This window comes from Coloeus monedula (assembly GCF_965178545.1).
Source record: "Coloeus monedula genome assembly, chromosome: Z".
Taxonomy (NCBI): domain Eukaryota; kingdom Metazoa; phylum Chordata; class Aves; order Passeriformes; family Corvidae; genus Coloeus; species Coloeus monedula.
In genome coordinates, this window is record NC_138822.1 from 45731948 (window position 1) to 45759274 (window position 27327).

General features: G+C 41.3%; 1 protein-coding gene across 1 annotated transcript in view; it reads left to right on the forward strand.

Annotated features, from left to right (window-relative positions):
- Positions 1-10910: 10910 nt before the first annotated feature.
- Positions 10911-27327, forward strand: part of DAPK1 (death associated protein kinase 1) — a gene marked incomplete at its 3' end in the record, with an annotated part of 86627 nt that continues 70210 nt past the window's right edge. Inside the window, exons 1-2 of the mRNA XM_082300902.1 lie at positions 10911-10978; positions 11387-11533. Of these exons, the coding sequence (XP_082157028.1) occupies positions 11472-11533 (62 nt within the window). The 5' untranslated portion in view covers positions 10911-10978; positions 11387-11471. The remainder of the gene's footprint in view (positions 10979-11386; positions 11534-27327) is intronic.

Consider the following 27327-nt stretch of genomic DNA (forward strand, 5'->3'; position numbering starts at 1 on the left):
TTGTGTTTTGTACAAACTACTCATACAGAGAGAAATTGCTTTGTTTGAATCAGTGTCTCTTGCTGTAGGTGTGCTTCTTTTCTTCACTAAATTTGTATTTTAAGTATCAGTATTATTGTAGCTTGCAGAGGTTTTTGTTCACGGAGCTCAGAGTATCTCACAGCAGCAGCTACCTCTTTTGGAAGATCTGTGTCAGAAAAAAGGTGTGGAAAAAGATTGTTTTAATATTCTACAAAAAGCTTGCTGGTATTTCAAATACGTGATCAATCTAATGAAAAAAAATTACACCTGATGTAGAGCGAAAATAGCGTAAACATGAGTGCGCAATTGAAATTAACATAGTATCTGAGCAAAGAAACAGCAAATGTGATTTCCATAGTGCAGGCATTAGGAAAATAGAGTGAGATGAGGCCTAAAGTCATGAAATGAAGACGTCTCAAAGGGAAAACAGTGGAGCAGATCTCCGGTACAGGCTAATCCTTAGCTCATCTAGCTAGGAGATCACAATGCTCATTTAAACCCCGAAGAGGGAAAGAAACCCAGAACTAGCCACTCGTCCCTGTATCATCAGCTTGTCTCCAGCAGGCAGAGTGGTGAACCCAGGGCTTTGGCAGACACTGAGACACTGCTGGCACAAAGCCATGCAGTATTAATCTGGCCTTCTGACAAAAGGCTTTACTTCTTCCTTTAGAGGGGTGATTAGCACTGTTCCTTTATTTAATGTTACTGCAAAGCTATGACCTTTCTCACACAGAAAATGTAGAAAATTGTCTCCCCAAGCTCCTATTCACCATCTCAAGGTGCTGCAGTTCCTGAAGTGAAATGCTGCTGCCAGGGTGTCTTGTAATGGCTGTCAAAACCTACTTCAGTAGCTTTAACCAAAAGTAATTATTTTCATTAATTTTTTATCTGTACAGACTGGAAAATGGTGCCAGCCAAATCCTGACCTCAGTTACATCTTGTTATATCTGGAGGAACGCTTCCATTGCTGTAAAAGGAATGTATACTCTAAGTGGTCTATAGCCTGAACATCGAGAACATAAACAGGAATTTTGCTGTCACTTCACACCAAGTCAATAAAGCTAACACAACCATACTTTATTTCTTTTAAGAGAAATGTTAGTGGCCACAAACATTCATTTTTCATACTTACAAATATTCCTGTAACAATACAAATGAACAAAATACAAGCAAAGAGGGGAAAAGGGTTGTCAGAAATGTGATGTCTGCTTTTGTGATACTTTTGTATTGAATCCTATTAAAAAAAAAAAAAAAGAAAAAAGAAAAAAAAATCTGTTCTTTGTTGCCATAGCAATAGATTCCCAGGGTGAAATTATATCATACTGCCTTTCTTGTAGGTTTCTGCTATGTGTTATCACCACCCACTCTCCTTCATTACAGTCAATAATCAGCAAAACCTCCCCACCCCCAGCCTTTATTCATCTGCATGTTTTGGGGTGGAGGATGTACTAGTTATTGTTTTGGCAGGTGTAGAGAAGCCAAGTGAATTCTCAGTGTGCTGAGGAAGCACAGGATGTGCTGCCTGAAATGTTTCCAGTCCAGTCCCCTTTGACAACGCCTGTGAGCAGCCGTCCATCCGCAGTCTCATATCTCTTCTGCACATGCACTAACTGCTGGTGTCAGCTCTACAGCACTGTACTGTGTCTCTTGGGAGGGATGGGAACAAGCACCTACGCTAGCCTGGCACTGCCAAAACAATGTCAAATGTGAAGTAGAGCCCCGATTTTCTTAGGTAAAGTGCTGTTGCATTAACTCAGTGTGTCACCTTTCCCTTGCACCACAGCAACTTCAAAATTAACACCTCCATAGCAGACCAACAGGCCAAGAGGAGCTTGCAGAACACACTCCAAAGTCTGAACACTGGAACACAATGTAATCTAATTTTAACAGGCTTGTACCGGGAAAGAAAAAAAAAAAGCATCCTGGCTTCCATGTAATTATTCTGAAACAATGTACAATTTCCACTCTCACGCTCAGTATCTAGCCCTGCATTTAACTGTATGGATATTTCTCCAAGACTGGATTCACACATGCCTTTTCTTTAGCACTAAATCCCCCCAAGTCAAAGTAAGTGGTTAAGTTAAACAGTTGATTCATGTTACATACTGACCTTGTTTAAATTTTCCTGGTTCCATTACTTTAGAGGACCAAACCAATTTATCATACTAATTAACAGCAGATGAAGACCTAGCCCTGCATGACTTTCTGACATTTAATATTACAGAATAATTTTCACTTCATTTGAAATAGAGGTTAGTGTTCTCTGGTGTTTCTTCATGTTCTCACTACTCGCAAAAGGCAATGCAGCTGCAGATTTACTAAGGCCATTGAAGAGACAGAAGCTTCCTCCTTCCTCCTCCTCTGGTCCCAATCCTTTTCCATTACCACTCCTTTTGCTCCAGAGCCAGAGGTCCTGGTTGTACAGCTGAGTCACCAACCCACCCACGTCCCTCACTTGGATTCAATGCGGTCTCTCCCCTTGAGCAACATTCATCATGTTTTAAATAGTAATTTCTAGTATTTAATCTGAATTTCTTCATATGTCTTTGTTGTTCTTTCATGTACCCTCACTAGATTTTTCTCTCATTCGCAGACTGTACAATACCTTTGTTTTTTAAATACTGGTATGTAATGTTAAAAAAAAAAGAGAAAGAGAAAGAGAAAGAGAAAGAGAAAGAGAAAGAGAAAGAGAAAGAGAAAGAGAAAGAGAAAGAGAAAGAAAGAGAAAGAGAAAAAGAAAAAGAAAAAGAAAAAGAAAAAGAAAAAGAAAAAGAAAAAGAAAAAGAAAAAGAAAAAGAAAAAGAAAAAGAAAGAGAAAAAGAAAAAGAAAAAGAAAAAGAAAGAAAAAGAGAAAAAGAAAAAGAAAAAGGTGCTTTGAAAGTGCTTTGCACAGTATTATGCATTAGGCCTTTGCAACAGCCTGATAGCTGAAGGTCATGTCTGCATGACAGAACTATTTCTCCTTGCCTGTCAGTTAAATTAGTTGCTAAATATGGTTTCAGGTACAGGACACATCATTGTTAATGCATGTCTCTGTTAATTCAAGAATAAGATGTTTTGAATGCTTACTTCCCATTTAGTAATTCTTTGTGGATACAATGGTATCTATTTGACCATATGAATAGTGTATAATTTTTATAATGTGATTAGGAATTAATCATGACGCTACTTTTCTTCTGAGAATACTAGAATGACATTCTGTATTTTAATAGTGGACCCAATCTACTCCCTATGTCTTGAAGTTGGGGTGAGATTGTGGATTTGAAAAGCAGTCCCTTTATTTAAGCATGTAAGTTTGACTTTCACCCTTCATTCTACAGGATGCTGCACACTCAGGCGCTCTCCCAGCAGAATAATAAGAAACTCTCCAACCTGTACCTATGTAAGCGGTGTTTTACTCCACCAGATTAAGAGTTTTTGTTGTTATGTCTAGCATCTAGACCTCCAGACCTGCTTTGGTGAATCTGAGCTTCAGATTCCTGCAAGAAGTTCCCATGTTAATGGGGGACTGTGACAATCACTAATAAATAATAAAAAATATATTGGTTTTTGCAATACAGCAGTACCCCCACTTGTCAGACCTGTTCTGTTTGTAGTGGACAAGCCTCTAGGGTACATGGAGAAGGAAAATCCTGGACTCAGGATATAAAATCCTACTGGCACTGTTGAATATGTAGGTATATGGCTGCTGCTTTTCCTTTGAAAATTGTACAGAAAGAAAATAATCACTAAAATATAGAACAATATATTGAACCCATCCGTCCTAGTACCGGAACTCATTAAGTCACTTGTTCAGCTTTATTTGTGACACAATAATAAATCAATTTAAGGGATAAAATACTAAATTAATTGAAGTCATGCTGGAAAGGATTAATTCAGCTGAGTAAAATGGTTTTGACCCTCCTTTTAACACATTCTGAACTACACAACATGTGAAGTGCTCATTACTGGCCCTCAACATCACACATACAGACTGTCTTAATTTGGAAATTATTGTTTTGTCTCAGAGTCCTTCCTCCACCATTTTTACTCCCATCTTACCACCAGCAAAGAGGTGCTATGAGGTAAACTGCCAGACTCCCTGATCCTCAGCAGGCTGTTGTAACCATCCATAGCAAGGTAGGACATACTTACATTGTGTTACTTTGAACTAACAATGCAATGAGGGGAAATAAAGTGGAGGGGGAGGGTCTCGGGAAATAAAATTCTGCAGGCAATGGCTGAGCATCACAGCCAGTACCACTTATACCACCAGGTAAACTTCAAAATCAACCTCAGAAACCAGAATTTCATCAGGACAGACTTTTTCCTATACCACAGGAAACTTCAACTGACTTGATTAGAGTATTTGAACAACATACAGCATCTCTTCATCAGCTCTCCAAGGTTATGTGTCGTTTACATAACAGAAGCCTCTTGTAGTTTTTTTCCATATCCTTTGGCTTGATGAGTCTGCCAATTTGCAGAAGTTTAGTTGTGCTTCTGCCTAGGTCTCTGCATGGCATACACACACAGACAAAAGCACTTGGCACAATCAGAGTGTGTTGTGGGCAGTACCTGGGCAAAGGAATCACACACAGCAGAAACTGAGCACAAACTTCCAATTTCTCTCTTCAGAAATTAAGCACAATTGTTTTGTTGTCTGCTGTACATGTAAGCAAGATAGGCAGATGGAATGTATGAGCATGAAACATGCCAAACATGATTACTTTATCTCCCTAACATCCAGATGACAATTCTATACAACTCCTGTTTGTTGTAGATTCATGCTTAGGGTTGTTTTGTTTTCAGAAATGCCCAAATACACAGTGCAAATGCTGCAAAGCAGTCAAGCAGACAGCTTTTTTTTCATATGCCAATGATTGCACACATAGGCATTTCACAAATAGCTGGAGAGTGCTACTCCTTTAACACTCCACGTATAGCTTGTCAGGCTGCCAGGTAGCTGATGCATTCATCCCAGTTCATGATCTTCAAACTGCTGCCCCTGATTCCCCAGTATTTTGAGGAACCTGGATCATGTACTAATCCCACAAAAGAAGTCTCCCACACTTCTACCTTTAAATATCACCTGCTATATCTGTTCTGGTTTAGCACAGTTCAAGTCTTGTGTTAGGAGCTTTTCTCTAACAAAAATTCTGACAGGCACATGCAAGCACCAGTGTGAAGACAGAGTTTTGGATGAGTGTAGAGATTTTGAGATTCCCTTGGTAAATGTGCTTTCAAAACAGAAGACATAATAATGTTTCCTGTAGTAACAAGGTATTTAATGTGGACTCCACGGTGGTATATCTGTTATGCCAGACCTGCTGAGACAGGAAAAATCTGGGGCAGCAGTTAAAAGCATTAATGACTTTAAATCCAGATTTTCACAGTGCATCCTCAAAGGAAACACTATCATGTAGGTGTCTTGTCTCACAGTATCTGACGGAGACAGTCTTAGAGTCTAACTGGAACAAGGAGTTAAGTGTTAGGATAACATCTTTTTTCAGTCATCATCACCTGCTTCAAGTCTGATACCATGCAATTCACACAGATCATACAGACATTCTTCATGTATAGTTTAGTCATGTTTAGCTAAAAAAGAAAAAATATTTTCAGCAGCTAAATATGCATCCATGGTTTGGGGATTAAACCCTATATCCAGCCTGCAGTTCCAATGCCTTATCTGTGAAATGATTACATTAAACACTACTCAGCATTTATTTCTAAGGATAAGGTTATGACCACCACATTACAGTACTGTGCCAAAGGAATTTGAACCACAGGTGGCTTTGGCAGGCAACGAGCTAAGGCCACGTGTCAGCAAGCACATTTACCTTCTAACACCTGACATCAGCAGGAAAGTGGTGTGGGAAGTTTGGTGGATTATAGCACCAAAATAAACTGCCACAGGCACTATCCCACCAATCTCTTCTGCCCTTCACATGGTTCTAAAAATGGTTCTCATCTATGGTGAGTACATGGAGTACCTGTTCCACATCTACAAGCGTAGTTACTTCACCCCTAGTTGTTACAGAAGTGTAGGAAAGGATAATTAAAGGAACCAATATTTGCAAGTTATTTGGGGGGCATTGAATGAAAGTCATTATATAAATTTAAGTTCCCTTATTTACTTTTTTTTTAATGTATATGTGTACTTTGATTTCTTTGTTTCTGTACTGACTGGAATTGTAGAGCCTCTCTTACAAAAGGAAAAGAGAATAAATAGACAGAAAGATAGGACAGGAAATGCTGCCTCATCCTGTCATCCATTACCCCATGAAACTTACTGATCCGAGTAAATATGTTTTTGTTGTATCATATATTACTGATCGGTCTGATGAACTTTTATATTTCAAAGCTGAGTGGCAGGAAATCCAGTGCATATTGCGTAAAAGTTGTTGCAAAGCTCATTGTTTCATCACAGCAAGTGTTATAAAATTTATTATTAAACAAGCATATCACAATACTGAGATGCCAATCAAGTTCAAGGTTTATAGTGCAATATACTGTACAAATAAGTCCCTCAATGTCCCTGTAAATTTCTTGAAGTAGCATGGGAATTAAAAAGGATTTCCAGCAAGTGCTTTCTTGACTTCTTTCAAATGTAAGTTTAGAATATTTTTTGGCCTGATTGAAGAAAATTTATGAAACATGCAGTTACATATTTGATTGGTTTTGTTTTTGTAGTAAATCAAACTCTTTGAGCTCAGAATTAAAAACTCAGAAAAACAAAGGATTTAGTAATGCTACTTTAGTACATATATATTTTTGTGTTCCAGAATATGTAATCCTATATGCAACAAAAAGATGTACTATTAAAAGTTATATTTTAACTAAAGGTAAGAAAATACACATCTACCTTACTGAAATTATACATTAACACAGTCTTTGTCAAAATGTTTTGACTTGGAGTAAACATTCTTTTCAGAAAGAAACAGTTCTGCCAAAAATTTAAAATCAATCACTTGCAGATTATTTTCTCTTAAATAAACATACAATAACATAGAGACCAAACCTACATGTGAGAATTATTGTAACTTAAAGGAGTGTAATTGCTATTTAGCCCTGATTTTGGTTAGTGATTTTTCTTGGGTCATTTGTCAAAGGCTTTCATGGTCGTAGTTCAGCTTAAGGGAAAAAGATACATCCACCGCAAATGTGAGCCTTCCTGTTTCCATCAACAGCTTGAGTTTTTCAGTGGAGAAGAGCATGTGTTGGAGTATGTACGTGGTATGGGTCCCTGATGAATAAACACGAGTTGACAGATCCTAGGTTAGCTGTAAGTCTCTTGGGAGATGAAAAAGTTCTTTATGTTTTTTTTTTTTTTCTGAGGAACCAACATAAATACCTAGACAATAAAAGAGGCACTAATCATTCTGAGATGCTTTCAGACCAGTGATGATGATAATTTTCTATGAACTTTGCGTCTATGTGTCTTCCAAAATACATCAATTAAATGAATTTTTGCAATTTTAAACAATGTAGTGTTTTGTTTACTGATTGAAATGCTAAGGATTTATTTTTCCACCTAGAAAAACTTACTCTGCACCACTTAGCTGAGTCTAGTTATTGCACTAAAAGTACTGCCTTGTGAGGCTAGAGGTCCTAATTGTCAGCAGGACAATTTCAGGCCTTTGTGAGTCAGTGTTTTCAGTCCACTTTCTGAGTGATGCAAGACCTAATCACAAAAGTCACTGGCACAACTGGAGCAAAATTTCTAGGAAAAATGCTTTGAATTTACTAAAACTGAGTGGCTCTGTGACACCAACTGCCACCTTCCAATTATGATATCATCCCTGATGTCTATGATGGATAAGGAAGGGCAATTTTCGAGGGCAGTAACTAGACTGCTTTGTGAGAAACTAAAATAGGGATGAAAAAACTATGAATCAGCAGAGAGGATATCACACATAACGCAGGAAATTGCTTCTATAGTCATGTTGGAAACAAATGCTGATCTCTTGAAAACTATACATGGAAGAAATAATAGCCAGCCTAAGTAATTTATGTTCTTTGCCATAATTAGGGCCTTACGTTATTAGGAGAGACGTATTACCCGGATGTCAGAAAATAATCTGACAGTGATTTAAAAAAAGATTTATCCTGAAACAATACACTTAATATGCCTCCTTGTCTGTTAACTTAGTGTAGAAAAGGCTGTGTAGGCTCAGGAGCCAAGTGGCTGAAGAGTGCAATAAATCACTTGACTTGCAGAAACAATGTAGCTTTCTTTTCACTTAACACTGCTTGGGGATACACACACTCTGCAAATTTGATTCTTTGTAATATTTACTGAGAAACAGAACACTTGCTTTTCAGCACAACAAAATGGACATGAGACACTTTACGTTGTAATCTGGTAGGCACAAATCACTCCTTTGAAAACACATTTGTTGCTACTAATCTTGCTCCTGAGCCTCTTTGACACTGAAATAATCACTGTCACTCCTGATTTACAATGGTGTAAGTAAGGAGTTAATCTCACTTTAGTATTTCTGTTATATTACAATAAGTGAAAAAACCACACTGGCTTGAAATCATGGAACCATGAAATCATGAAGATTCTGCTACCAAGTTTATTAGGGCTGGATTTCATCCAATGTGCAATTAAACCTGTAAGCATAAACCACAATCACAATTGGTGAATTATATTTGAGAGCAATTTAAAATTATGTATTCCATTCACTGTATGTACAATCCAATACAATTCTCATGAAAGTCAATGACCATTTTGAGGGCACAGAAATGGGACTGGGTTTTCAACTAGACTACCTGTTACCAGACTGCAAGATGAGTGCCACCAGGAATGGGCAAGCCCTTAAAAAGTGGACTGCATCAGACAAAACAGATGACTACTTCTCTGAAGAAACAGGAAGAGTGCTTCTGTTGGCAAACCTCTTCTTTTGCGCCTGTTTATACCATGGCATGGATGTGCCATTGTGGCTGTCTTCACTCGAGTAGGACGACTCTGCCTCATGCGTACAACACGGTGACCTGTGCTGCTGCTGCTGCCACAAGAGTATTCAAACACAACTCTCAGGTCACTGAGGGGCCTGGACAACAGAATTCAGGCACCCCAAACCTAGATGGGCAGGTGACCATTGCAAGATTTCCACCTTCTAATACAGTTTTTTAATGAAAGGGAAAAGAGAAATGTTCAAGCAATTCCTTTTTCTGTTGTTCCTTTGCGTCTTGGTAATAATCTCAGTCATTATGTATTTATTCCAATGTGCATCTGCTTTATTTGAATCAATAGCAAAATTTCATTTGCTTCAGATGAAGCAGGGCTGGGACATAAAAGGTAACACTGAATTGCATGTTTGAGCACTGCTTGCAATATAAAGTACATAAAAGGTACAAAAACCATTACTCTTGTATGAGCTCAGGGCCCCCATAAAATATATCAAAATAAAGAAGTGAAAAACCTCTGAAGATTGAGTAGGGCTGGAGTGCTGGAATTTTCATGGGCTGGCTACACTGGTCATCCTCATTTTCAGCAAAGGAACAATCTCCAAAACCAAAAGGAACTTTTGAACCCGTACCCAGTGTTTGTTAAAAGCCTGGAGCTGTGTTGACAGCCTAAGCTGCGTGAGTCATGACTTTGAAAACCTGTTAAACATGTAGGAGATGGGCTGAAGAAAAGGCAGAGCATCCATACTCCTGCATCTTTGGTTATATATGAAAGAGGGGTGCATGGCTCTTAGTCTAAACTCAGGCTGAGATGCCACCATGCTGGCCTATTAGCAGGTTGCCTCATGTAACTTCACATCCAGCAAGCCATCGAAATACCGTCCCTTCAATTTACAGATGACCTCAGTGGAGGTGAAAAACCATTTCTGACACCTGCCCAAGGTCATGCTGTAACTCACTCAGAAAATATCAGAGATTCTGTACTTGTTGACCTGTACCTGAATGCTAGGCTCTTTCAAGTGCTAAATCAAGTAGGTGTGAAATCATATGAGTGCATTGAACTTCCTTTTACCTTTGATGAGCAATTCTCCATCTGAACACCTAAAAGTTCAGATGGAACTTAAAAGTTGCTCAGTTACCTGATATCATGCACCCTTTCAAGGCTGAACAAAATGGATGGGAGGAAAATAGAACTACTAGGAAAAACACTTGCCTCCAGAATATAATCAGTACTCAACTTGGCATGGCATCAATACACTACAGAAAACATAAAGCGCTGGGGAAGCTGAGCCGGAGAAGCAGCAGCAGCACTTAAGAGGACAGGAAACATCAAATATAAGGTGCAACACTATGTAGAGAGAGTAGACTGTATCTTGTATTTTAAAAATAAGAGAATACCTCCAAACAGCACGTAAGCATTTGCTTTCTGAGGTGCCTGAGAGTGCTGCCAGCGGCAGAGGCTCCCTTCTCCGTGCGGGCCGGGAACACTCGGTGTGCCCGGGGTGGGCGCGTGTGCCAGGCTACAGCTGCCCTTCTGAGATCGGAGCTGCTGGCGCGGCCCGGGGCTCCGCACGGGGCGAGCGCCGGGGTGGGGACCGCTTTTTTGGTAGAGCAGGGTGCCAGCAGCGGGTGGCAGCAGTCTCCAGCCTCTCAGATAGCCCGGCCCCAGCTCACCCTGCCCGGGGCGCGGGGCGGGCGGAGGCGCGGGCTGCGGGAGGGCGCGGCCGGCGGGCGCGCACACAATGGCCGTGCCGGGAGCCGCCCGCAGAGCCGCGCTGGGCGGGTCCCGCCACCGCGGGCTCGCCGTGCCGGGCCGTGCCGAGCGGGGAGGGGTGGGGCGGGCGCACCTGGCCGGGGCGAGCGGCGGCGGCGGCGGCGGCGGGGCAGGGGCGGGAGGCCGCGGCGAGGGGCGGAGGGCGGCGCGGCGGGCGGGCCGCTCCTCATTGGCCGCGCCGCGACTCCGCGAGTGCCTGCGCGCCGGCCGGGAGCGGCCGCGGCGCTGTCGCCGCTTCCCAGGGCGCGGAGCGGCGGGAGCCGCGGCAGCCGCAGGAGCGGCGGGAGGGTAAGCGGGTGGCGCCGCGCGAGCGGAGAACCGGTGCCGCTAGCCCCGGCCCGGCGGCGCGGAGGGCATCCCCCGCCTCGCCCGGCGTCGGGTTGCGGGGATGTCCGGGGGGGCTCCTGCCGCAGGCCTGGAGGCACGTCCCGGTTGACAGGGCAACGGAGCCACTGAGGAATGCAGCGGGCGGGCGGCTGGGCTCCGGTGGCCGCCAGGGCAGCTGGGGGCTGCCGCTGCCGGGGAAGGGGCGGGGGCGCCGGGAGCCGCTTTCTTCTCCCGGCGCTCGGGCAGGGGCAGGGGAGGTGCCCTTCGGCCCGCGGGTGCCGCTTCCTTCGCGGGTGAGGAGGGCGGGGAGCGCCCCCGGCGCCGGGAGGGACCGCAGGCAGGGGCGTTCACCTCCGCGCTCCTCCGCAGGGCGCGCAGCCGAGCGCGGGGCGGCTCCGGGGCGCTGGTGATGAGGGCGCCGAGCAGGGGCTGAAGCCGGCGGCGGGCGGCGACCATGACGGTGTTCCGGCAGGAGAACCTGGAGGAGCACTACGAGACGGGCGAGGACCTTGGCAGGTGGGTGCGGGCGGATGGAGCCGTGGCTGCTGAGCTCGGCGGGGCAAGGGGTGAGGACAGGCTCGCACCCGCGTTGCCATTCCACTTTGTCTGAGATGCCCGAAGATGGAAAAGGGCGTTGGATTTGAAGTTAGCGTGTCTTTGCCTTTTTAATACGGGTTTGATGAGATTTTTGGACAGGGACATTTCCTAAGTGGTGCCTGCTCAGCTCGACGCCCTCCCGGGTGCTGTGCGGCGCGTAGGGGCGAAGCTGCTGCCGGCGGCGCAGCTGTGGCACTGCGAGGCTCGCTGCTGTTCGCCGGGCGGGGAACTGGAAACGGGCTGGGCTGAAAGGAGAGAAGTTTGCATTGTTCATAGTGTGAAGGACTATGTTTGTAGTGCGTGTTGGGTTTTTCTTTAAGAACGGGATTAGAGAAGTGAGAGTAGTATTTTATCGATACTATTGTGGTGAAGATCGCTGTCTGAGCATCGCTGTTGGAGCTGGAAGTCGGATTAAGGGATGTGAGCAGAGTGCTGCAGATGCAGAGCTGCCTGCTTGAACCTTGATTCTTGAACGCTGTGTAGTTGTGAGCTCCTCCGAGCTCACACTATTAATCATGCCTTGTTTTTTCAGTGCTTTCCGTGTTTTAAAACTGTTTAAACACTGGATTGTGTTACATGAGAGTCCTTTTCCTCTTCTTTGCCCCTTCTAGAAGCCAATGGCATTCTAGCAAACCAACATGGCAGAATCCTTTTCAAGTGTTCATCTTGGTGATTTCAAAGCATAGGATCAGTGTTCAATTAACACAGGGCATTCAGTATACATGGAGCAGATGCTCCCATATCTACCTGCGCATACCTTTCCAGTGAAGTGTCCAGTCATAGCAAATGTTGTGAACGAGGTGCTTGAATAGGCAGGAACTTAGAAATATTTCATGATTTCTTAAAATCAAAAAATAACCAAAACACCCAACCCACAACTAACCAACCAACCAAGAAGCCCCCCACATTATAAGAAAGTTAATTGCACTGTATTTCCAATAAACTTCATCCCATTTATATACAAGTTTGTTGATGTGACTTTGGCAATAAATATGTACTTCTATTTCCACATAGTGTTCTGGGTTGGCATTTTCATACATCCAGAATGTGAAGTAATACTAATTTGCTGGATAACTTGATAGGAAGAAGTGTCATCATGCTAAAGCATAAGTTTGGATTTTGTGGTCTGTGGTGTTTTTTGGTTGGTTTTTTTTTTTTTGGTTTTTTTTTTTTTTTTTTTGGCATGTAATATTGTTTTATTTGATTTCCATTCTTTGTGACAAGAATACATAGTGTTCCAAAATCAGGTTTAGGTTTCTGGACTATTAAAAATAAAACCATTGTTGTACTTACAGGTACTGATAAATGATTGACTTTATAGAAGAAAATGAAGACACAGATATATTGTGGGGTTTTAAGGCTCTTCAGAGAGAAGACAATGTCAATATGCAAATTTAGAAAGTGTTAAGGTTTATGTAACTTCTCTTGTATTTTTTTTAAAGAGGGAGTGTCAGTGCAATGTTTGGTCCCTAATACATATTTATGAAATAGAGCAATTGCCCTTAGGCCAATTACATAAGAAATGTTTAAATATGTAGAGTTCTTTTCCAAATAAATGTTCTTTGCAAGTCACAAGCTCCAGAACACAGCAGTGGAGAGCAGGCATTTCATTTTTACAGTATGGGAAGTGCAAACACTGAAAACATTAGGTAGTAAAACAACAACCAAAAAACCCAGAACAAATGGAGGGTTTCAAATTTGTAGAGTGTTAGGTAATGGCATTCAGTTTAAAAATGGTATCTTCATTTGCTCACTTACCAACAGGGTATTACAACACTGAGGGGTTGATCCATCCAATGGCTATATAAGCTTGGCATGCAGTCTAAACTTGCCGAGTTTTATGAATTTTAAAGAATGTTAGAATCTACTCTAGTTTTCACTTGAAAAAGGGTAAAGGCATCTAAGAACCTCATCAATTTTATCTACATATGTGAGAAAATACCAGTGGATGGTTAAACATTGTGAAATGTTTGACAGGGCTTTTGCTTTAAAAATGGAATTTAGTTACTTAAAAGGGCCAAAGCTTTCACTTCAGCATCATTTTAAGAAACCAGGATTATCCCAGTGTGAAACGTTGGCATAAAACCGTAAGAGTAAGCAAACCTCAAGAGGGTTGTTGTATGGTTTATTTCAGTGGTGTTTTAAACTTGTTTTTGAACTTCAGTTTCTAGGGTTACACAAACTACTTTCTTGTAAATCTGTCACTTTCCATTCCTCACTACCCCTTAGCATGTTTCTGACGGTTAGGTTTACATATAAATGTAGTTACCCTGAGGCTCAAAACTCAAAAACCAGTGAATATTAAAAACACCGTTGACTTTAAAATTTCCTGTATTCATTTGGGCACACAAATTGTGAATTAATACTTCAAGCAATGATGAAAGTTTCCATTTTGCAAAATCAGCTGATTTTTCTCCTTCTCTTGGAAGAATGCTTTTACTTCTTCTTACTTAGCTGCAGGCATGAAACAAACAAGGTGAATTAATTAACAGGTGAGTTTTCATTGACAGAGTTGTGTTTGAATGAAAAGTTCCTAGGCCAACCTGCCTTTTGAGAAAGCTCAGTGAAGATGCAAATACTCAGGTATTTTAATAATCTGCACTGTTTTCCCTTGTAAATTATTTAAGTCTTTGTTACATTACAATACTTCTGACCGTCACTAGAATAAAAAGTCATTTGAATAAGAAAGGTGTGTTGAAGAAAGCAAATGGGCTGTGTAAATTAAATTTTTGATGGAAAGCAGTAAAGGAGGTTTAAGTATTGCTTAGCGTAAAACCTAGGGTTGTTGGAAATAAGGAGAAGGGGATGATGGTGTTCCTGGACCAAAAAAAAAAAAAAAGTGTTCTCTAGTTTTCTGATATTTTACCATGCTTTTGCAGAAAATGTAATAAACAATCACAGTCCTGTTACCGACATGTCTGAGTTTTGTTCTGGTCATTAGTTCATTTTCATTTATGTCTAGGGAGAATTAGAAAAAAGAAATTTGGGATTGTGAATATGGATAGAATCTTCCTTATTTATTTTTCTTGCCTGTACATGATTTCCTCTGACAAGTTCATGGCTGTTCAGGTTGGTTTATCTTGAGATTTTGTACCAAAGCAGTCTTGTGAGACTTATGGATCTAATGCTATCTTTAGAACATATAAGAAGATTTCTCTTGATTGATGTATGGTGCATTGCATACACTTTTTTTTGTTTTCCATCTTAGAGATTTGAAATTACATGTGTTACTTGTTCAGATGCAGGCTACTTGCAGATGCGTTAAATAATCATCTAACCATGAAGTTTCAAGGGGTGGTAAACATTATCATGGAAGAGCAACAAATTTGCTAAAAGCTATTTTGTCATTTTAATTCTGCCTGCAGTTGCAGGTGGTGTGACTGCGCATTTTAAATACCCTGCTGCAGTGTTTTTACTTCAGTCTGCCCAAAAGTCAGGAATTCAAGTTCAGCAGTATTAAAAACCTTACTATGGTGAGCAAGCAAGTAAAGACCTTCAAAGCACATGAAAGTTTTCAAAGTATGTTTTTACCTCCCATGACTGGCCTTACTTGGGAATTCATACAGTATATAGAAATGTGATGTTGCTTAAAAAATTTTAGGGAGAAGTAACTAAAGCTGTGTTATAAATACACACTGTGTTTGTCTGTGAGTTCCTGATTGTATAGACAGCTCCTTCTTCCTTCATCACCAACACCCACATTTGGTTTTTTTGGTTGTTTTATTTTCTTTCAAGCTTTCATGTGCTTTCTAAAAGAGATGCAGACTGCTATGGTAAAGTTTTGGAATTGAAGAATGGTATTTGCATTGCACTGTGGTTCACACTTTTTAGGTTCTTCTTGATTCAGAAAGTAGGAAGAGGTATCTAACAATTTTGAATGTTAAACTTATTTGGACCTGTTGGACTCACTAGGGGAACACTCGTAACTTGTTGAAGGAAAGCTACACTGAATCTTGCCAGTTTCAGAGACTGCTCTGTCTCTGCTTGGTAGCTCACTAAGCAGAGGTGCTAAGAGTAGAAAGCAGCAAGCTAACCCTGCTACCTAATGTACCCAATCGCTTTATCAGTTGTGAGAGAAAAATGCCTAGGATAACATGCTGAAGATGTTGATAACAGAGAATAGAGAGCTATGCAAGTATGTATTTACATTCTGTAAAATGTTCCTCTACCTTTCAGAGTTGAGTGAAAAAAGATTATTTTTTAATTTTTCCCTGGAAAATTATTTCCATAGTAAGCAAGGAATATATTCAAGGCTGAATATACAAATATATAAATATATATATGTGCATGAATGTATGTGTTTTTCGTTATTCAGATACCAGTTTTTGGTAGCACTGCTTTCTACAGCTGTGGAGGCTGCTTGTCATCTATCCAAACACCGTAACTGTAACTACATTGCACCTCTGTATTGGGAGAAAAGTAAAACCTCTGAAAAAAACCCAAATAAACTTGGATGGCAACCAGAATTTGACCTTTATGGCACTTTTCAGGCTTGACAACCTAAGCTAACCTTGCTGGCTATCTCATGTACTAAAATTGTGTCAGTATTATCAGGCTCTGTTGTGAGATTTATAGGATGTGAAACTCATTTCAGGTGATACTTCCTTTCAAAACAGTCACATTTAAAACCCTGACAACCATCTTTAATGATGTTATAGTGTAACATTTTTTCCTATGAATTATCAGAAAGTCGTGTGGGGGAAGGGAAGGAGCAATGTGAAAGATGGTGTCATAAGGCTAAAACTGTTGCATGTAAGCTATAAAATTCTTAACTGTGGTACATTGAAATTTCCAGTTTCTGTTTCCTTGGGTTTTCTTGCTGTAAGTTCATCTCCATTGCTCCATTTTAAGCCATTGTTAACCTTCCTTCTCATACAGCAGTTAAGTGGTTAAACTCTGAAGAAGCAGAAGGTGCAGACCTCTGCGGTGCCATTTCCTGTGTTATTCATACAGGCACGGTGATAAATATTGCAAGTATGTAATTCACTGTTTTTATAACTACTTTATTCAGATTTTAGTAGTACATGATAATTAATTAAATTGAGTGGACTATATAAGTTTTTCAGGGAAAAGGACCTCACCTCAGAAGGAACTCTGAAAATGTTCACAACAAAGCCCCTATTTGACCAGGAAACCTATTTGATTGATGCCTTTGTATGCTCTTTTGTTTTTATTTGAAGAATTGAAAGTTGTAGAATTCAAATTACATCAAATAACCCTTTCTGTGCTGGTTGTGAACCATGTACATGTTTTATCAGTCTTGTCAATCCTCAGAGGAGAAGTTGGTTGTTCCATGCTTTTCTGTAAGTCCTGGCTTTGGTGGCTGCATGGATATTGAAAAGGAAGGTTTCTTAACTGGAAAGCATGGTTGCAGAAATGATGCATCTCAAGTCACTTTGCCTTCCAGACATGCCTCAAAATGTTTCCTTTTCACAAATGCACAATAACCTGCAAGCTGCTGATGACGCAGGGTGCAAGAGCTGTCACCATACAGTGCCACTGGTGACAATTACTGCCGTATAAAATGTGCTGAGAGGTTTGCTTTGTGAAAAGCACAAGAAATGCTGATGCTTTTTTGGGTATAACTTGGTCCTGCTTACTTTATTTCTCTCTCTGGGGGAAAAGAAGGACTGCTTTGTATGTCTTTTAAAATACAGTGTAATAAAAACTACAGCTTGCTGATTATTCTGCAGTTTAAATGCACAAATCTTTGTAAATCTAAACTCATCAGGAAGCAGATAAAAATGCTTGTCTGATTTTTCTTCTAGCCAGGCTCAGTGAGGCATGATCAGTACCAGAGCAGGCATGTTAGGGGCGTGCTGAAACTTCAATCTGTCCTTCTGGGCTTTCCTTCTGTGCTTATGGGGTTTTTTTGGTGTTTGTTTTTTTTCCTCCCCATTTTCTCCCTTTACAGATGTTTGAGTATGTCAGTTTCTCTGCTGGAGTTACGTGTACTGAACAGAAGTTGGCCCTTTTAGCCTAGGAAGGGGAGGCTGACACTGCCTTTTCATGAGAGCTTTGTTCAAAGCTCAGGCTGCAGAGTTGGTGGTTGAAAGGATCAGTATCTCTTTCCTCTGCTGTGTGTTTCTGTGTAGGTTGTTTTGTTTCAGGCTGGGTTCCTTTTATTAATGTAGTGCTGCTGTCAAACAGGAAAAATACCCCACCTTATATCTAATTTATGGCAGGTGAATACTCTCAGATCAGCTGAAAGCACTGAACATAAACCGACAACAAGGATGTTTAAGCTGGAAATTAGGAGAACTGTGGGTGGTGCAACAGTTCTGGAGTAATCGTCACGAACGGTTGTTGCAGTTTGTCAGAGGTATTCAAAGCTGTACAAGGAGGAGATTGCGTGTTTCTTGTGAGACCCTGGCTTAATGTCCACGTGTCTTTCTGTTTTTAAATGGCTTGGTTAAAACAAACAAATTGTGCAACTTGTTGATACAACTTTATATTATGAAGAAATTATGCTGGTTAAAGCAGTGGCTCAGCAGCTTGTTTCCTGGATGGTAGTGGCTTTGTAGGAGCTCTGTCTCAAATAAAACTTGTTTCTCAAACTGTGTTTTGACCCCCTTGCAGGAAGATACGTGACACAAAGGAAGATTATACACTAAACCTGAACAGCATTCATTGACTTGCCACGCAGTATAGTAGGTCATACTTAACTGTGATGAGTTCATGGCTGAGATGGGTGAAGCTGAGAAAAGTGTAGACAAAGCCTAAAGATCTTCAAGCCTTTACTATTTTGTTGCATGTCTACCTTATGCAGTGAATTTTGGCATAACGTGTGAAATTTTGCAGAACTGGGTACAAAGTCCGGTGCCAAGCAGTCTAATATAGGTGATGTTGCTAAACTCTCAGATCTTGTCTAGGAGATGATACAGGAGGAGTGGAGCCTGCACATTTTGGTCAGTTGTTGGGTGACATTCCTCTTGCTTTTGGTCCTGTTATGGAACAGACTAATGACAGAGATGAGTTGTAGGGGCAGGTATGTCTCCATATCCTTGCAAACCTTGCTACATCCTCCTTCACATGTTACTTGCGGGTCTTGTCCCTTCATTTCAAAGAGATTGCTGCTGTCTTTTTCTAAAGTGAAGAACAGATGCTAAGCTAAGGTGGTGAAGCTGTGGAAAGAAGACTTTAGGCTTCAGTACATTTAGCTTGCACCACTATGCTTGGAGTGGTATGATATTCTTAATATGCTGGAAAAATTAAAATGATGGGTGAAACAAAGAAACTTTGGAAACTACATTTACATTCACAGATGATTCTGCAGGCTGGAATTGAAAGGCTGCTTGCCTCAAGGAAAATGACCTTATGGGACCTTTTGAAATGAGACCAGTCTGAACAGGGAATCTAAATTGTATCAAGATTTAGCTTGTAACATTAAAGGAAAGAATTGCATGATACTGTACTGGAAAAGGAGAAGGTTGATAAGGATACAGTCATTGTTGATATCTTAGATCAGTTTTAACACTCTCTTTCAATGTTTCCAGGCATATTGCAGTCCTTGAAGATGTCCTATTGTACTAGAAGTGCAGTATTATTGGCATGTCAGAGTTTTGTGGGTTTTTTTTGGTTGTGGCACACGTCCATGTTGGAGGGAATATCTTGTAATAGATGCATTTCACCCAGTCCCAGAATAGCTCACAGGGTTTAGGATTGCTGTAAAACACTACACTGAGTAATCCACATGGTGGTCTGCAGCCTTGTTCTCTTGATTTTAGAAGTTTAATTTCCTTCCCCTTATTCCCTCCTGTTTGTGCAAGCTGATGTGCCAAACCATTTCTGCTTCCAGAGGCAGTAGTGTTGAGGAGGAAGCATGGTTGTGTGGCTGCCCAGCCAACGTGGGTGCCTTGACCACCAGCAGCAGGGACCCTGTGCAGTGGTGTGCCACTCTACTAGAGCAAGTCTTCCCCAGTACCGTCTGCTTGCAGGTGCATGTCTCCATTTGTTATGAAGCTCAGATGGTCCTGCCTGTATTTAACAGAAAGGAAAATACCTTACTGGGTAGTCATGAACTTATGGGGAAATGTCCAAAGCTTTGGAAATTTCATAGTCAGTGTAAATTATAACTGTCTTTACATACTGATTGAAAGGTGTAGTTTGAGATTTTTGTTTTGAATTATGCAGAGGAGTGAGGTTTTGGAAAGAATAAAAATTACTTGGGGCAATAGCATTTGTCTGTGCACTTCTTGCCTAAACGGGATGCTAAGAGCCTGTAACTGAACCTGTGTACTGGAAATATTTTATTTCCGCTATGACTTTATTTGTCAGCAATTAATGGTGTGCTTCCAAATTTTCACAAGTTACTTGGAGTCCTGCTTTCTGCCTGGTATGTAAATTGGCTTCTGGGCCCTTGTACCTTTTCCTCAGTCTTCTCTCAAGTGTCAGTGGTTGTCCTAGCTTTAAGGTACTGGCTAGGTGTGCCTGTAGAAGTATGCACTTAGAGTACCTGCTTTCATGCCATGGGAACTGATAGCAGAGGGACGTTTTCCCCAGATCACAGTCTGTTGGACCTGTAGTGTTCTGAAGTTGTTATTCTTATGGGACAGAGAAAGGCTGTTCATTTTCTGGAATCTGGTGAGTTTTAACTGTCTGGTGCTTATAGAGAAGTGGTATGGAGACACTCATCTCTTCTCCCCTATTGTCTCTGCTGAAGTTTTTAGAGAAGAGGACTGAACTGCACTGCTGATATGGTATTTCGTAATCCTGTATTTCTAAAGGAGACTAAGAAAGCCAATTCATAAAACTTCAAATCATGTGTATCCTTTGTGGTGTGTGTTATTTGGCACTGTGCTTACTTTGCCTGGCTGTGTAGGTATAACTGAGTGCAGCTAACTTCTGTGTTTAGGGATAATGTTGTATTCTGATGTGGTTTACAATTAACTTATTCTGCCAGGTTAAATTATTCTGCCAAGTTTAGTGGGTGACAAGGTGTGGGTTTTCCCCCCTTGTGTTGGTTTTGCACAGCCTGGTTTTTGGTAGCAGGGGGCCACAGAGGTGGCTTCTGTGAGAAGCTGCTGGAAGCTTCCACCATGTCCAGCAGAGCCAATCTCTGACGGCTTTGAAGATGGACATGCTGCTGGCCAAAGCTGGGCCAATTAGAGAGATTGGTGACACCTCCGTGATAATGCATTTAAGAAGAAAATCAAAACAAAGTGCACAAGAGGAAGAGGTGAGAACATGTGAGGGAAACAACACGGCGACACCAAGGTCAGAGGAGGAGGGGGAGGAGGTGCTCCAGGTGCTGGAGCCGAGATTCTTCTGTGGGCCGTGGTGAAGACCATGGTGAAGCAGCTGGGCCCCTGCAGCCCATGGGGATCCACAGGGAATGCAGAGATCCATCCACAGCCCATGGGGATCCACAGGGAATGCAGAGATCCATCCACAGCCTGTGGGGGAGGTGCCTGTGCTGGAGCGGGTGGATGCCTGGAGGGGGCTGTGATCCAGTGGAAGACCCGGTGGAGAGAGGGGGTCCCTGCTTCCAGGCTGGAGCAGCCTGTCCTTGGAGGGCTGCACCCCGTGGAAAGAGAGACCCACGGTGCAGCAGTTTTGGGAGGACTGTTTGCCCATGGGGGGAGTTCACATTGCAGCAGTTTTGGGAGAACTGTTGCTTGTAAGATTGGAGCCACACTGGAGAAGTTCACAGAGAACTGTCTCCTGTGGGAGGGACTCCATGACGCAGCAGGGGAAGGATTTCTCTCCCTGCACAGCGGAAGAAAACCTTGGGTGACAAACTGACCAAACCCCCCCTGCCCTGTACCCTATGCTGTCAGTGGGAAGGAGAGAGGGGCTGGGGGAAAAAGGTGTTTTAAGGGCTTATTTTACTTCTCATTATCTTCCTCTGATTCTGTTAGCAATAAATTCACTTTGTATCTCTACATTGAGCCTGTTTTGCCCTTGAAGTGTTTTCTCCCAGTCCTTAACTCATGAATACTTCATTGATTTTTCTCTCCTTTGCCCAGCTGTGGCAGAGGAGGGTGAGTGAGTGACTTTCATGGGTGCCTGGTGTTTGGCCAGTGTCAAACCACAACACCTCTTTGTCCACAGGGGAAAATAATACGTGTGTGTGTGTCTTACTTGGGTCCTACAGCTTTGAGGCCAAGAACTCAACATTGAATAACTCCGTCAACAAGACTGGGAGTTTATTATTATATAAGAAAACAGTATATGAGAATCTTGAATGGTAACAAATTTTATCTTTCGATACCTCTCTTCTTGCTAACTCAGACTGCTTTGTTGGGACACTTGGCTCCTGTTACCTTTAAGGAAGCTGATGCAGATGTAATCCTAGAGATAGATATTTCAACTTCTCTCCTTCAGCTTTCTTTTTCTATTAGGGATTTTGTTTTGTTTGCTTTGGGTTTGTGTGCATGTGTTTGTGTTTTGTTGTGGTTTTTATTCCTTGCAAATACAGACTTCAAACATTTTGGTATGGAAGTGCTGACTTTGTTGGTATATTATCTGTCTGGCAGTATTTTCTTATCTCCATGAGCAGGGCCATCTGTGTAGAATTGCCATTGATTCCCTGGGAAAGGAAAGCACATCAGGGAATGGCTCAGTGCCTTATGTCTCATCTTTTCTCATGGCTTTTTATTTGAAAGGGCCTTCTGATACTATTTACTTCACATTCTTGCCTAAAAGAAGGATATCTCTTTTCCTGGTTTTGCTGCCAGGTCTAACATTAGGTGAAGAACAAACCATTCCAGATTCTATCTTGCAAAGCTGGTCTACTTCTGCAGCCTCTTTTGTTCCTCGAGAAAGAAACTTTTACATTACTGTTCCTCCTAAGGGTGTGTTAGTTCCTGGTCAGTGCTGCCCTGCCTGCCTGCAAGCCCACCCGGGGAGGCTAAGCCAGCCTAGTGCAAGGGTCAGAGAATGGGATGGTCCTGTTCCTCACCCAGTGAGCGGCATTCTCCTGTGCTAGCACTGGCACCATCGTGAGCACAGCCTGGAAGCGGGAGGGAATTAAGACTGAGCTCCCCAAACTGGGTCAACGTGGGCATGTCAGACAAGGATCAGTGCCAGCCGCCAGCACAGCATGGGAATGCATGGCCAGTGGGATGGGGAAGTCTCTGTTTGTGACAGTTACTGGCTCAGCCTACTAAAGCACGCTGTAAAGCCTGAGCCCTCTGTGCTCTGCATCAGCACCGTGCAGGTCTGGCCAGCTAAGACCTCGTGGAAGAGCTGCTCTGAACTGGGAAGCAAAACCTGACTGTGATTAACCCTGGACAATGAGACTGGTGACAGCACAGTCTGAGTATGTTTTCCTGTGGCAGCTGCCATAGGGTAGCCAGACAGGCCCTCCTTTGCTCAGGGGTCAGAGGGGACAACTTGGATTTTTTTTTTTTTTTTTTTTGGTGCTCTAAATTCTGAGGTGCCCATGCTTGTCTTTGAGAGTGAATAGCTGTGAATAAAAGCTGAAGATATGGGGAAGCAGACAATTACTTGGCTGTAAATAGTGGCTCATGAAACCATAATGTATATGAAAGTTACTAAGGCACTTAGCATGAGATTTGTGCTTGTGACACAAACTGCTTTGTTTGTAATGCTATATCATCTTTAAAAGCTGCCTTTAAGTCACAGAAAAGCAGTATTTTCATCACTGGCTTAAGTGATGTGTTTACAGCTCAGTGAGTTTCTTATATATTTAGCTAGCATCAAGTTAATAATTGGAGGAGAAAATCCAGAACTTTTCTACAGAAAAAATTACTCTGACATCCTCTGTGGAGCATAAGGAGGTTGTTTCTCCTTATGCTCTAATACTAAAAGGTTAGTGACACACCTGTGGGTTTTAGTGATTCTTCATACCTGGAAGAAATAGAAAGTAACCAAACTTTAAATCCTTTCCATGCCTTTAATATGTATAATTTCTAGGGAAAACTGATGTATAACCTGTTGGGAGCTTTGCAGTCCATCCTCACTCCTGCTCTTAGTGATTAGATTTCATCCTTTTTCTAGCAAATGTTTGACTGATCCATACACCATGACTGTATTAAATTATTTTTTTCAAGTATACTGAAAAAACCATTTTCTTACACTAGCATTGTTCAATGTATTTAGCAGGTGCAGCTGAGCTGTAAAGATGAGGAATTTCTGTGGGGTTTTTTTGTGGCCATTCAACACAGATACTTTCCAGAGTCAAAATCTGCATAGGAATGCTGCTTATAGGCACAGTGTTATTGCTCATTAAGATGATAGGTCATACACTACTAAACAGAGAATTTCTGAAAAGGTGAAATGAAGAAAGGCAGTTCGTTATGATGAAAGAGTGGATGAGACAAGTGAGGTCTGATAAGCATTATCACTAGACTTTTCTTCCCTAAGCTGAAGGACAAACAGCCCCTTAGGAATGTTTCAGAACCCGTTGCTGAAAAGAGAAGTGTGTAACTCAAAACACTAGTTATGAAACATCAGGAAGAACAGTCTTTATCATCACCAAAATCATATGTTTGTTCTGCTCTTATGTTTTAATATTCACACCAGTCTCCTGGTTTAAGATTTTATGAGCTAGTGATAACTGAACTTTTATAATCAGTTCTGAGTCAGAGTTACGTCACATGTGTCTTTAAACATTTAGCTAGATTAACTCATGATTTAATGTTAATTGCTGAGTTGGTTTACAAATTTCATGAAAAGCCCAAAAGAAGGGGAAAATGAAATACTAAATAACAGTAGAAGCATTAAGACTCTACTTAAGTGCTTGCAAGGTATAGTAAGTTCTGTATTTATATGGCTATGGTTAGGCATTGATTCTTAAAGTACCTGTATGTGTACATGTACTTTTTAATACCATGAATGGCAGTTGCTTGAAAATCTGTGGCTTTCTTGCTTTCTTTGCCTTATCTCCCCTTTTTTTTTTTTTTTGGCATTTTCCTTTATGTTATAGATGTAGTTATTACTTCAACTGCTTCCAAGTGTGAGTACTCAGCTTTTCATAGTATAAGATGTTTTCTGAAAAGGCTTTAGCAGATGTACATGTATTCAGACCAAATGGGTTTCTACAAGCTCTAGCCCAGGCATCATTAATAGGAAATGGCTGACATACAGCTGCCTTGGAAGTTTTGCAGCCATACGCATTCCTCCAGCTTATACATTAAATACCACTACATTTTGACATGGACTTCATATCAGTATTTTAAACTTCTGTGTCTATGAGTAGACTTTGGTTGTATTTGGAAGTATTTTCTTGAGTGCTGTCCAGCTCTTCACGTTTTGTAGTTTGATAATCTCTGGAGTACTTTTGTTAAGGCATTTGACGCACAGGAACATCTCCGTTTTCACTTTCGTGTTGTTTTTACCATCCTCAAGTTTTACCCAGAATCATACATTAAGACTACTGCTGTTCAGACTGAGTTCACTCTCACACTGATTGTGTTCATCTTACATTTGTCATGTCACCACATTCAGTGAGTTATTATTGTTCCCACTGTCACTGCAAAGGAGCAGCTCCAAATTCCTCTAGAAGGGGTCAGTACTTTTTGCCTTTTAGCAATGCACATGTCAAGATTAGTGACTCAGAAGTGTCCCTTGAGAGAGAACCAAGAATACCGAGATTCACTCAATCTAACGCTACATTTCCTTTTGTGAAAGTGGGAGAGACAGTGTGGTTGTGAAAGTGTGGTGTAGCACTACTTTTCTCTTTATGCTGGAAAGCTAAGAGCTCTTGAGCTTTGCAGTATTGCTTAGTGTCATGTTAAAAAGAAAAATTAAAAAAAAAAATTGAACATACCATGGAGAAGACTGTAAAAATGACTCTCAGCTTCTCAAACTGTCTGTGTAACGCCTGTGTGTCACATTGAACTATATTAGATAAACTTTAAAGTAAAATTTAATCCTATGATAAAATGAATTCTCAACAAGGAATGATGGAAAAATGTTTATCGCCTGAGCAGTGAAAAGTTTTACTGCACAGCCTTTAGATATTATGCTTTTGCTTACAAAAGAATAGCCAACAACTTTTTTTTTTGCACCTTCCTTCCCCCCAATAATGTAATTGCTGTTCTTACTAGGCAGTAACTGGATTGGACAGCATAAAAATAGTGTCTGACCATTACTCACTGTTTTGTGTAAAGTTTCAGCAACGTTGATAACTTGCATTTCTTGTCTTGTCTACTGGCACAGTGACAAGTATGCATGTTTGGTGTTACCCAGACTGTACAAGTGACTGCTGGATAGATAATATTAAACTGGAGACAGAGCTGAATTGTTTATATACATACAGGAAGCAGGGAAGGTTTTGTCTCTGCCTGTCTAGTGTTTGCCTCTCACCCACCTATTCAACCGTTCAAAGCACTAGAAAAAGCAGGAAAGAGAATTTAGTCTTTGGCTACTTCCAGAAAAATAGTTCTGTCAATTTCTTACAGCCATGTGTAAAGCTGATAGTATGTCTCTGTTTTGTATCTGCAGTAATCCATGGGTTTCCAGGAGAACAGAGTTATCAAACCTTCAGTAATGCTTCCAGCTTTTTCAGTGTGCCTCTTCCTCTGAACATCTGCTGTCAACATAGACCCAGAGTACTTTACTCATTCAAATTTGCATTCCAAAACTCAAATGTGAATATAAGAAAAAGAATCTGACGTCAGAATTCCTGCTTACACAAAAGAATCTGTTTTTTTAAAAAGAATTACAGAACTCTGTAAAAGCATGTAATATCTCTTTGTTCTAGTTAAAAGTAACAAAAATCTACTTATTTGCCTGACAACTAAGCCACATCAATCCATTGACAAAACAGTAATTTAGAATGAATAAGACAGTACTGGTGAGCACATGGATGTGAAGAAGTTCCTTTTTGTTTCTGTGTACAGCTTGTAACTTGGAACACTTTTTCTATTTGTACACAAGATGCCAGTTTTTCAGTGCCAAGAATGTTCCTTTCACACACTATAAAGTTCTAGCAACAGTGCAACTCCTCTTTCTGGCAAGGGCTTTGCATGTGCTTGAGAGTTAAATCCTTCTACTTCTTTTCTGCTTCATCTCCCCCGCATGCTTTCATTCCTAGACCTTCAGTTGCACTTAACTCATTTTCAAGAGCACAGTTTGACCTAATTGCTTAGCAGAGTATGATCATGGAGAAACCCATATATTGTCTGATAACCCTGTAGTCATTACTTCTTTAAAGTCATATGCTCCTTTGAAAGAAGACCGCTTTGACTGGAAGGAGGGCTGTGTGCTGGTGCTCTCTGTGGAGGATTTAGCACCTGCAAGACCTTTCCTTTCTCATTCTTTCATAGTCTGAAATACCATTGCCATGCCACCTTTTCTTCTTGAAAAACCCTATCCTTCTTGCTGCATAGCACTTCAGAAAGACAAACTCCTGAATCTCTGCCTGTGTTTCTGCACATTGTTTTTTATAAGGCTTATGTGCAGGCACCATGTAAATTTGAAACGCTCTCATGATTTGGACGTGGGTAACTGATAAGAGACCAGAAGTAAAAGTAAAGCAAGAGATGCAATAGCACCTATTAACCCCCTTGTTCTGAAAAGTTTCAAAGCACAGCAGCAAGCAAATGTAGGAGGAAGAGAGGGAGCATGATTGCCTCATGCCAGCAGTGCCTTCCTTAGCTGCACCTTGTTTCAAACCTTCAGGTCCCTTTTCAATACTGGTGGTACTTTCTGTCTAGCCCATCAGGGCGATGTCTAAAAAAACTTGAAGCTGTGTGCTGCTGTAGAGTGAAGCTTTCATCTGTTGAAACCAGTGTTACCTGCCC